The 12,500-nt window shown below is 46.6% G+C and overlaps 1 protein-coding gene across 2 annotated transcripts in view; it reads left to right on the top strand.

Moving 5' to 3' along the window:
• rapgef4a (Rap guanine nucleotide exchange factor 4a) overlaps positions 1–12,500 on the top strand; it is a 32,321-nt gene that overhangs the window by 14,644 nt on the left and 5,177 nt on the right. For both annotated transcript variants that reach the window (XM_030364035.1, XM_030364036.1), the window contains 16 exons: positions 906–1,012; positions 1,482–1,603; positions 2,188–2,371; positions 2,689–2,773; positions 3,104–3,164; positions 3,480–3,556; positions 5,273–5,419; positions 6,023–6,117; positions 6,645–6,730; positions 6,962–7,040; positions 7,885–8,035; positions 8,491–8,579; positions 8,730–8,757; positions 8,873–8,948; positions 9,246–9,392; positions 10,121–10,218. In XM_030364035.1, coding sequence (XP_030219895.1) covers positions 906–1,012; positions 1,482–1,603; positions 2,188–2,371; positions 2,689–2,773; positions 3,104–3,164; positions 3,480–3,556; positions 5,273–5,419; positions 6,023–6,117; positions 6,645–6,730; positions 6,962–7,040; positions 7,885–8,035; positions 8,491–8,579; positions 8,730–8,757; positions 8,873–8,948; positions 9,246–9,392; positions 10,121–10,218 — 1,632 coding nt within the window. The remainder of the gene's footprint in view (positions 1–905; positions 1,013–1,481; positions 1,604–2,187; positions 2,372–2,688; positions 2,774–3,103; positions 3,165–3,479; positions 3,557–5,272; positions 5,420–6,022; positions 6,118–6,644; positions 6,731–6,961; positions 7,041–7,884; positions 8,036–8,490; positions 8,580–8,729; positions 8,758–8,872; positions 8,949–9,245; positions 9,393–10,120; positions 10,219–12,500) is intronic.

The raw sequence follows: 12,500 nt of genomic DNA, 5'->3' as shown, positions 1-12,500 counted from the left end.
CTACCCTCTTGTAGCTGCTTGTTAGTGAACGAGGCAACACAAAGGAGTGGAGGTCGGAGGTGTGTGTGTGTGTGTGTGTGTGTGTGTGTGTGTGTGTGTGTGTGCGTGCTGTATGAATACAGGTGATGGTGACTCACAGGTGCTCCTCTGTAGTTATGGTAATGCATGCGCACCGAAGAAAAGATGCCATCTGCCACATTACCATTCTTTGCTTTGTTGTTTCTGCACCCCACATCTGTCCGCGTGTGTGTGTGTGTGTGTGTGTCTGTGTGTGTGATTGTGTGTGTGCTTGTTTGCGTGCGTTGGTGTGTGTGCTTGTTTGCGTGCGTTGGTGTGTGTATGTGTGTGTGTGTGTGTGTGTGTCTGTCTGTCTGTGTGTGCATGTGTTTGTTGTGTATGATTGACATTTATCAGTTGTGGTTACCAGGGGAGTGACTAATGAATGGAGGTGACTATATGTGCTTACTTGGAATGTATATTACCGGTATGTGTCTATGTAGTGTATTTGAATGAGTGCATTGAATGAATGCATTCCTTATTCCGTTGCATTCATTCTCATTCTTCACTGTCTATCTTCACTCTCAACACTCACATAATACAGACATTACATAATGGAATGTAATCAATGGAGGGAGGATTCAAACTGTTCGTGAAAAGATTCCCATTGTATTATGAATGCTCCATGCTCCATGCTCCATCCTGTCTTCTGTCCAAAGACATGTATTTGTCTGAAATGCCTGTTTGTCTGTCTGTCGATCCATCTGTCTGCCCGCCTCTCTGTTTGTCCACAATCTGTACAAATCAAAGACATTCAACTGCTAGCATCCGTACCTTGCTGGCTACGTGGATTGTTAACCCCCTCTAGATATATAATCTGTACTCTATCTCCATCTGCCCTCCTCCAGGTTCCCTCAGAGAAGCTGCAGAGGGCAGGGAAGGTCCTTCGCAACGCCATCCTGTCCAGAGCCCCCCACATGATCCGGGACCGCAAGTACCACCTCAAGACCTACAGGTGAGCTGGTTGGTGGACCCCCGGTGAGGGCATGCATCCACCCCTGTTTGGCTCTGTTCAAACAGCCTAACTGTAGGGTTAGGGTTAGCGTTAACAAGCTACCATAACCCAGATATCGTAGATGTTTTTTGTTTGATGGTTTAGCATGTTGTATTTTGCATGTTGAATACTGTAAACTGTATACTTGTATGTCTGTCTCATTGGCTCATGTCCGTCTAACTATGGGATTATCTTCTGGATATAACAGACCAAAGTGTAACCTATTTTTGTCTTATTTTATTTTATAACCCTTATTCTAACACCTGACCGTACCCCTTACTTTAACCATAACCTACCCCTAACCCCAACTCTATGGTCAGTTTAGTTTCACATTCTAACACTATAACACATATAAATATATTCTTTCCATGTTTTCTTGAAACGGCCCTTCATGTGTGTGTGTGTGTGTGTGCCCCTCTGTGCTCCGCAGACAGTGTTGTGTGGGGACAGAGCTGGTGGACTGGCTGGTGCAGCAGAGTGCCTGTGTCCACACGCGCTCCCATGCAGTGGGCATGTGGCAGACCCTGCTGGAGGAAGGGGTGCTCAACCACGGTACTGAGGGCTCTGGGTGTGTGGGGTCTGACTGAGGCAAACCTGTTCTTTACTGCTAGAACAAGACAAAGCTAGTGGCAGTGGGCGTAGGACGGAGGGTTTCTGTGTCAGAGAGAGAGATCTTACTTACGGAATCGACCTTTCTTCGAATCTATTGATACATGGCTTGTAGTAAACTCTTATCCAAATCATCTTATCATACCTTGAGTGCGTACATTCTTGGAATGGGTGGCTCCAATGGGAAATAAACCCTTAAACATGGCAGTATCATATTTTACGTGTTCATTTATTTATTTTTCGCAATTATAGGTGATTATTTAGTTCAGCTGTAGCCAGGGATATATTATTATAATATACGAATGGCATTATATTAATAAACATTATACATTATTTTTGGCTTGCTTCCAAACCAAAATCTATTTATAACACACTCACACATGCACACACACACACACACACACACACACACACACACACACACACACACACACACACACACACACACACACATACACACACACACACACACACACACACACAGACACACACACACGCGCTAATGACGCACCCTCCCGTGCTCCCAGTGGACCAGGAGCTGGGCTTCCAGGACAAATACCTGTTCTACCGTTTCCTTGACGACGAGGATGAGGATACGCCGCTGCCTAGTGAGGAGGAGAAGAGGGAGAGTGAGGAAGAGCTGCCGGAGACCATCCTCTTCCTCGCCCAGATCGGCCCTGATGCTCTGCTGCGGATGATCCTCCGCAAATCGTGAGCTGAGAATAAAATAAATCTTTACACATTAACCAGTGGTTTACCTCAAAACCAAAGGAAAAGAAACCAAAATTGTTGACTTGAAAATATTTTTACTATATCATTAAATGATTAGATTATATATTATGTTATATTGAATAATTTCCAAGCAATCTTATTTGTAACATGACATTATTGAATTGCAACAATAATGGATAACACTGTGTTTTTGTTACCGGCAGAATTGAATGTGCGGTTTGATTCCTAAATACGTTGTAATGTAAATCATTTGCATTGGTCTGTCTTCACCTCCCGGTCTTTGTGTTTGTGGCTAGGCCAGGCCAGAGGAGCGGGGATGATCTGGAGATCATCTATGATGAGCTGCTGCACATCAAGGCCTTGGCTCAAGTCTCCAACACTGTGAGGGCACAGAGACACACAACATGTCTCCTAAAGACCCTGACCGAAAGACATTGTACAGATTGGGTTCATCCATTTTGGCAGACAAAACCTTATAATTTGTTCTCCAAAGTAGCTGAAAATTATGATTTCAATTGATTCAAATTGATTTTCCACCAAATATAATTTGGTTGATGAAGAACCAAACTACAAACAAACACAACTACTAATGTTTGGGGGCATAGTGTAGGATGAGGACTGTACTACTGATTTGTAATCGTCCGGACATATCTGCATCGATTGTATGAAGTTTGGTCACATATGTTTGATGGAATATTTTCTGTTCTGCAGGTAAAGAGAGAGCTGGCCAGTGTCCTGATCTTTGAGTCGCACGCCAAAGCAGGGACCGTGTGTAAGTTCACACATTGCGTTATATTCCACTTTGTAAAAGTTGCTTTGCTGCTGGTAAGATAAGATGGAGAGACAGTCGAAAAGAGCAGAGGAAGAAGAGTGTTGCCTTGAGTGTTGCACTTAAACACTTGTCATTGAAAGCTAAGAGAGATTTCCTGATGTAAAGAAAATTTCATCAAAGAGGACAAAAAAATATTCTCAAATAAATAGCCTTTAAGGCTAATAGTGTAATACTATCTGTGTGTAAACTGGATTTGGGCTGTGATGTCTTCATGTGTGTCCTTCTGTCGTTTATCTTCTGGAAACATGAATCTAGTGTTCAATCAAGGAGAGGAGGGCACGTCGTGGTACATCATCCAGAAGGGCTCCGTCAACGTGGTGATCTACGGCAAGGTGAGAGAGAGAGAGAGAGAGAGAGAGAGAGAGAGAGAGAGAGAGAGAGAGAGAGAGAGAGAGAGAGAGAGAGAGAGAGGGAATTAATCTGACATTGTCCATTTTAATCAAACCATACAAAAGAGAGATAGCAAAATAACTGAACAGAACACAGCGTCCAGGGACCTCTCTGTGTGTGTGTGTGTGTTTATATGACACATCATTATATGGCTTTTCTGCTTCAGTTTTGCAATCCAAGCTCTTGTCTGTGCAGACAGAGATAATTTACTCCCAGCTCCCCACCAGTCAAAGCCCTCCCGTTACTGTGCACAGAGGAAGACTAGCAGCGGCAGACTAAACAGTTAACCATCACCGACCCCCCACCCCCCGGCCTGACCGGCACACGACTCACCGACACACTGACACACCGACACACTCCTCTCTGACTCATCACTCAATTAGGACTCCAGGGGAGTCGTGTGGACGTTACTCATACTGGTTTACTCTTCCTTCTTCCTGACACACACACACACACACTAACATACATACACACTCTCATTTACACACACAAACACACACACACACACGCACGCACGCACGCACGCACGCACGCACGCACGCACGCACGCACGCACGCACGCACGCACGCACGCACACACGCACGCACGCACGCACGCACACAGACACTTCAAACACACAAACTCACACACACACACTCACACTCACACACGCACGCACGCACGCACGCACACACACACACACACACACACACACACACACACACACACACTCACACATCAACACACACACTCAAGCACACATAATGGCAGTCAAATTTATAAACAACTGCAAGGAGAAGAAGATGGGGGGCTGTTGATCCTTAAAGACTTCAAACAAGGAAATACCAGCAGCAGAGTATTGGCGTGCATTTGGGACATTTTCACTGTGATTTCTGGCCCAATTTCGTGCAACAAATCTTCTGTCTCTCTCTGGTGTTCTCTGTCAATTGTTCCAGCTCAGTTACTGTTTCTATTTAAGATAGCTTTATTGCCATGGAAAATAAATATTTACATGCCAAAGAAAGTTAACCTCCTCTGTCTATCTAGCGCTCTCACTTTATGTACCTCTCTCTGACTTATCGTTCTCTCTCTCTCTCTCTCTCTCTCTCTCTCTCTCTCTCTCTCTCTCTCTCTCTCTCGCTCTCTCGCTCTCTCTCTCTCTCTCTCTCTCTCTCTCTCTCTCTCTCTCTCTCTCTCTCCCTCTCTCCCTCTCTCTCCCTATCTCTCTAGAGAGTTTGTTTTGTCTGACTCCAGAAAGAATAGCTTAGTGTTATCTCAAAGATTCGTCCGAAGGAGAGTTGAGATTGTATGACAATAGGGACATTTTCTTGCCACAACTTCGACTTCTCCTCGAGTTGTTTGGTTGGACATAATACCAAACGGATTAAGCAGAAAATAGAGAAATAAGTATTGTTACTTTGTAGGGATCCTTCACATAATGATAGAATATAATCTAAGCCTGTCATGGGCAACAACAAGCACTTTAGAGGGCGTACATTGAGGGGGCACTATTGCCCATGGGATTACATTGAAGCCCGTTTTCGTGGATTACCGCTGCAGCTCAATAAGAAAGAAATTTGAAAGATTGTTGTTAGTATTAATCCATTATACTATCCGTTAAAGTAGACAACACTTCATTTTGTGTGTGTGTGTGTGTGTATGTGTGTGTGTGCGTCAGGGCGTGGTGTGCACGCTCCACGAGGGCGATGACTTCGGGAAGCTGGCGCTGGTGACGGACTCGCCGCGCGCCGCGTCCATCGTGCTGCGGGAGGACCACTGCCACTTCCTGCGCGTGGACAAGGAGGACTTCAACAGGATACTCAGGGTGGGACACGCTGCACTCAGTCACACTGCCTCAGACATGCTCTGCTCCTGACATACCGGCTTCGTTGGTCTGCCTTTGATGGACTTACATGTGTTTATTGGGAAGATGCTGCTTGTTTTCTGGTCAGTACCATATAATTGGTTTTAACAGTCTTTTACCGTGTAGAGGCCAGCTGCCCGCCCCACCCTCCACCCCCTGTCAGGCCCATTCTGCCCATTCGCAGCTCAACAGCCTCCAGGCTTTCTTGCACAACAAATGGGTCACAAGAGAGCCTGTAAATGGAGGCTAGTCTGTAGATGATACATTTATTTTCTATAATTTAGTTGCTGTATTAAGTTAGAAAATAAGACACAGACAGACTAATTATGGTTTCGACCTGGAGCTCAATCCTGGGTCTTATTGGCTTTATAATTATCCACAATGTCAATCATTGCAATCTGTTTGACATAATGCAGACAGACTGCAATCCAGCGTGATTTGATGGCTTTTCTGCGATGATTGTCTCCCTCTACTGGCATACGACTGACATTACCTCAATATTGTTTTTTTTGCGAACAATCAATACAACCTGTTTTTGATGTTTGTGTGTGTGTGTGTGTTTAGGATGTAGAAGCGAATACAGTGCGTCTTAAAGAACATGAGCAGCCTGTGTTGGTGCTGGAGAAGAGTCCTCGAGCCTCGACCATGGGAAGCATCAAGTACGTATGTGTGTTTGTAGTGGTGTGTTTGTATGTGTTTGTGTATGCATGCGTTATCGTGTGTGTGTGTGTTTTTGTGTGTGTACATTCCAATGTGTGTGTGTGTGTGTGTTTGTGTGTGTGTGTGGATGTGTGTACGTAGGTGTATGTGTTTTTAGTGTTTGCACCGTGTGTGTGTAGCATTTAGTATTCAGTTTAGTAGTGACCAGTGAACTGAGAAAATTACAAGTTTAAAATACCAGTGTACGTTTGTGCTGAAAGTGCTGAAATGTGCTTATCAAAGTTCCATTACCTTAAGATATTAACAAATATATTATTACATTTAATTAATTAATTTCTTTGAATATGTTTTCTTTTACTGATCCATTATTTCATTTTATGTTTGACAATGTTTATATGTGAAGCACTTTGAGTCTGCCTTGTGTATTAAAAGTGCTATATAAATAAAGTTGCCTTGCCTTGCCTGAATAGAATTACATATTTTTAATCACAGGCTTTTCAATATGTACCATGTTGTCCTGCATTAGGTATACTGTGATATCAGGGACGCCAGAGAAGATTCTGGAACACTTTCTGGAGACCATGAGGATGGACACGCATCACAGTGAACCAGGTACCAAACCCCAACCCCAATTGTACTCAGAGTTTGGAGTTAATCAAAATATACAAAATATATTTGACAGCGTATAATACAGACTGTGTTAAACAGAATATACAATATTATTCTATTCTCTGTTTAAATGACGATGGGTAGTCTGAGTAACCACCTTTCCTTTATCTCTGTGTTTCCGCTGCCTGGTTCCTCTCTCCTGCTCCTCCTCTCTGCTGTCTGCTGCTCTGTCAGACCCAGCGGTGGACGACTTTGTCCTCATGCAATGTGTCTTCATGCCCAACAGCCAGCTTTGTCCTCTTCTTCTGGCTCAATATCCTTTCTGCTTCACCTACACTGTCTGCCTCGCTCCCTATTAGTCTCTCTCACTCTCTCTCACTTTCACTCGTACACTTACTCTCACTCTCGATCTTACTTTTTATTTTTCTCTTTTTTGTCTTTCTCTCTATGTCTTTCACTTTCTTTTTCTCTTTCTCTTTTTGATCTCTCTCTCTCTCTCTCTCTCTCTCTCTCTCTCTCTCTCTCTCTCTCTCTCTTCCTGTCTAGCACGGTCTAATGAAAACCTCCTGGTATGATCTTATTCCCTAGCGCCTTCACACACCCCCTCTCCATCTTGTGCTTTAAGGGTGCCTCCCTCCTCTCACCCCTCACCACGCCGCTACACTAGAGCCCAGTTAGAGCCCCTGATGAGGGATGATTTACAACCACCAGGGCACCGCTCACCCACTGATCACCTGATCCACGGTGATCCATCACAGCAGCACCTCTGTTGCCATACCAACCAGAAGTGGCCTGTTCTCCCGTTGTCCGCTCACCTGTAATCATTAGTAATAAGTGACCTTATCAGTTGTTAATTATGCATCCGGTGCAGCCCATCTGCCCAGCTGTGCACATCGACCTCTCCGAAGAGACACGGGTGGTTATGTTTAATATGATTTATTTACATGTTGATTTATTTAGGTAGGGCGGCTATCAGTCAAAACAACTAGAGGCAGGGCGTTGGACTCCCATTCAAATGGTTCTGAGTTCGAACCCCGACGTCAGCCGCCGAACCTGTAGGGATGCCCTAACCCTGCAAAAAAGCAAGCTTCACGACATGAGAGTAACTAGCAGGTTCTCCCTGATTGGTGGAGCGTGGCCTTTAACCGGCTGTGAACCTATCACGGCGCGGCCCCGCCGGGCTCGGAGCAGGAGCGCGTGGAGTACACGGTGGCCATCAAGAGGAAGGTGCTGACCCTGGCCCTGCGTTGGGCCAGCACACACAGCTACCTGCTGCAGGAGGAGCCCGCCGCACTCGCCTTCCTGGAGGTGAGGGGGCCGGGCGCGGGGGGCTAGGGCGGGCCAGCTCTCAGACCCAAAGGGACTAGGTTCAATCACCAAGGGACTCATCCCTAGCCTCTAGGCGCCCTAAAGACTTCTTTAAAGGGTCTGCTTAAAGGAGATGAATAATTGATCTGATCGTAAGGCTGAAATGCAGTTGGTGAAGGAAAATAAATGTGTTTAAAAAATACATATATTTTTAACTTTGTTAAACTTTGATATAAAACTAAGAAACCTGGTCCCTTTCTCTCTCTCCTCTCCCCGCTTTTTCCCTTTCGTCGTCTCGCCTGTGTGTGTGTGTGTGTGTGTGTGTGTGTGTGTGTGTGTGTGTGTGTGTGTGTGTGTGTGTGTGTGTGTGTGTGTGTGTGTGTGTGTATGTGTGTGTGTGTGTGTCTGTGTCTGTGTCTGTGTGTCTGTGTCTGTGTCTGTGTCTGTGTTTGTAGGAGCTGTACGGAAGTGTGACCAATGACTCCAGGATGCTCAGAGCGCTGAAGGACTTTGTTGTGGACGTGGAGAAAGTCGTCAAACTGCAGTACGTCTCTCTCTCTTAGCTCAGTGATCGCAGCGTAGATACGCTCTGCTGTAACAAACAAAGCCAAACCAAACTGAAACGCTTTTGTTTGTTTCGTGTTTCATTCCAACGTTCTCAAACCCATTTTGTCTATTTTCTTACATTTTGCAGTTCTGAAGAAGCCAAATCGTCCAAGAAGGTATCTTGGGGGGGGATGTGTTTTGGGATGTTTTTCTGCCTGTGTGTACTTTCCATCTGGGCTGTGATGTGTTTCTGTGTGATGTGGACCACACACTGTGCTGTCTTTCCTCCAGAAAAGCCTCATCCGACAGTTCAGCCACGGAGAGGAGAGACTTCAAAAGAAGCAACCTATTAGGAACCAGGACGACAGTGAGTGCCTCATTAGTCTGAATAACACACACACACACACACATATACACACAAACACACACACACACACACACACGCACACGCAGACGTGAAAAGAATGTTTAACATGAAATTTGATGTTCTGATGAGAGCAATAAAGTGTGTGTGTGTGTGTGTGTATGTGTGTGTGTGAGTGTGTCTGAATAAACCAATCCCTGATATTGATACAGTATGGGCATTTGATTCATTTCATTAATCTCAATATTTTGTCTCTGCTCCACCAATGTAAAATGTGACTGTGTGTGTTTGTGTGTCTAGTTCTGCTGAAGGTGTTCTGCAGTGACCACACCTACAGCACCATCCGTGTTGCCGTGGCAGCCACAGGCAGGGAGGTGATCAGCGCAGTAGCCGACAAGCTGGGCACCAACGACGAGCTCCTATTGGTCCACCTCAGCTCTTCTGGGGGTGAGCCTCGCCCGGCAATTTGTGCTTTATCTACAGTGTATTTTATTCAATTTGTATTTTGTTTACTTTGTCTTTTATTAATTGTGTAGTTTATCCACAGTGGCTCTAAAGGTTTTGTAGTTTATCGGCACCTGAACGTTAACACTAGAAGCGCCGGCACTGCCAAACTACTTCAAACAGCCAGGTCTTTTTGACAGCTTTGAGGGTTTTGTGTTGTAGTGACACCAACACGCCACTATGTGGTACATTGTACTGCAGTGCTGTACGAGGCTGCTGTTCACTCTTGAAGGCTTTCGACAGGCATTTGACAAACAAAATAAAATGTCTCATGTCTTTCAATGGGATCGCCGCCGATGTTAATCACTCTCTATGGTGTTTGAAGGGTGCTGTATAAATACAGCCTTTCCTTGCCTTGCCTCATACAAAGCGCTGAGTGTAAACATTAAGTTCTCGCTGCCATTCACTGTGTATTTTCTGTGTGACGCATGATCGCCTTCAATTGATTCACTGATGATGAGATTAACTAGCAATGCTGCAGCAGGGACCTCCTTTGGAAAAACTGATGGAAAGGCTGCATCGGTAGCAGACTAAATCATTCACACTTTATTCGTCATTTATATTCTGTGTATACATAAATTCCAATATTTTATTTAGGCAAGAGATATTGCACCACTTGAAACGTGTCTGAAACGTGCTTGAATATAACAAGTGTGTGTATTGTGTTCCAGAGAAACTGATCCTGAAGCCCAATGACGTGTCCGTGTTCTCCACGGTGGGAATCAACGGCCGCTTGTTTTCCTGTCCCAGAGAGCAGCTCAACGCACTGGTGAGGAGCAGCTGCTTTCTCATGTACTGTCTGAGACACTCTGGCTTCATTGCAGCAGTATATAAGACGACCTGAGGATGGGAGGCAAGCTTTAATGGACGTGCGCCCCTGTGTGGTACTTACCAATAATGATAATAATTCATTTATTTTGTATAGCGCTTTTCAATGACCCAAAGACGCTTACAGTGACGGAGACATAAACACGAAAAGGGTGATGACAATCAGGGGGGACAAGCGGAAGCCCGCACAACAGGGAACAGAAGCAAGGTGGAGTGTGATAGTAGATAGGGATGAAGGTGGTTATGGGTAGGGGAGGTCATATGCCTAGGGAAAAGTGGTAGGTTTTTAGACGGGATTTGAATTAGGGAAGCGAGGGAGAGTCGCGGACAGGTTGGGGGAGGGAGTACCATTGTCGGGGTGCTGTTCTGGAGAAGTCTCCGTCACCAAAGGTTTTTAGTTTGGATGGTCGTACTGTCAGAGTGCGAGTGGAGGAGGATCACAGGGTCCGGGAGGGGCGATGGGGGATGAGGAGGTCAAACAGGTAGGGGGGGGCCAGGTGGTGGAGAGCTTTGAAAGTCAGGAGGAGGATTTTGAAATAGATACGTTGTTTGATGGGGAGCCAGTGGTGAGTGTAGAGAACGGGACTGATGTGTTCACGAGATGGAACATTTGGAGTCTTTGGAGGGAATGAGAGATGATGCCAGCGAGGTGGGAGTTGCAATAGTCTAGACGGGAAGAGACAGGCAGTGTCTGGTTTTGGTGATGCGGCGGAGGTGGAAGTAAGAGGTCTTGACAATGGAGCGGACATGGGGAACAAAGGAGAGGGTGGGGTCGAGGATAACACCAAGATTGCGTGCCAGGGGGGAGGGAGTGTTGGTCGAGGTGTCGATGGTGAGTGAGATGGGTCCAGTTTTTTTGAGAGTGGATTTGGTGCCTATAGGGAGGAGCTCTGTTTTGTCACTGTTGAAGTTGAGGAAGGTGTGGGTCAGCCATGTTTTTATTGTAGAGATGCAGGTTTCGAGTTGGGTGAGGGGAGGATTTTTCGGGTGGGTTTGGTGTTGTAGATTTGGGTGTCGTCAGCGTAACAATGGAAGTCCAGGTTGAGGCTGCAGATGATGTGACCAAGGGGGAAGAGGTAGCAGATGAAAAGAAGGGGGCCGAGGACTGAGCCCAGAGGGACCCCCTGTGTGACAGAAGAGAGGGTGGATGTGTGGCCAGAGAGGGAGACCCACTGCTGCCTGTCGGTGAGGTAGGAGGTGAGCCAGTCGAGTGCAGTGCCCTCAACACCCTGTTGACGCAGCCTTTTAAGGAGGATGGAATGGTTGACCGTATTGAAGGCTGCGCTGAGGTCAAGTAATAGCAGGAAGTTGAGGGCAACGGAGTCTGCCGAGGTGGGGAGATCGCTGATGACTTTGACAAGGGCAGTTTCGGTGCTGTGAAGTGGCCTAAGCCAGACTGGAGGGGTTCGTAGAGATTGTTTGACTGGAGGTGGGTGTGGAGTTGGGCGGGGACAATGCGTTCCAGAGTTTGGAGAGGAACGGCAGGCTGAAGATGGGGCGGTAGTTGGAGAGGTCGGCTGGAGGATGGGGGTGATGGAGGCAAGTTTGTAGACAGAGGGAACATGACCAAGGGATAGAGACTGATGAAGAGGGTGGTGGGGTGGGGGATGAGGACAGGGAGGCAAGCCTTGGTAAGAGTCGTTGGGAGGGGTTCTAGGCAGCAGGTGGTTGTCTTGGACGCAGTGATGATGTCCAAAATGTGGGAGGAGTCAACAGGGGGGAAGGCAGGGAGAGAATGGGAGTGCGGGTGGACAGAGAGGGGGGGGTTACTGACGGCGGCAGTCAGGGAGCTGTTGATTTGGGAGATTTTATTGTAAAAGGCGAGGAGGAAAGTGTTACAGAGGTCAGGTGAGGAGGGTGGATTGATGTCCGGCGGCTGGAGCAGATTGTGGACGGTGGAGAACAGGATGCGGGGGTTCCGGTTGGTGCTGTTGATGAGGGTAGAGAAGTGGCCGGATTTAGCAGCTTGGAGTGCGTCGCGGTCGGAGGAGATGTGATGTTTGTAGGCTTCGGCGTGAACGGTGAGGCGGGTTCGTTCATGGTGCGGAGTTCCGGGGTGTACCAGGAGGCGGAGTTAGTGAATGAGACAGAGGACGTTTCCCAGGGTGCAAGGGAGTCCAGGGAATCAGAAAGGATGGAGTTGAGCATGATGGCATAGTCGGGGACTATGGGGAGAAGGTAGCGGAGCGGAGAAGAGGATGTAGAGATGATCAGAAGGTGGGA

This window comes from Gadus morhua, chromosome 8, assembly GCF_902167405.1.
Source record: "Gadus morhua chromosome 8, gadMor3.0, whole genome shotgun sequence".
In the NCBI taxonomy this organism is placed as follows: domain Eukaryota; kingdom Metazoa; phylum Chordata; class Actinopteri; order Gadiformes; family Gadidae; genus Gadus; species Gadus morhua.
The sequence above is the reverse complement of the archived record's forward strand: the minus strand, read 5'-3'. Positions and strand labels throughout refer to the sequence as shown.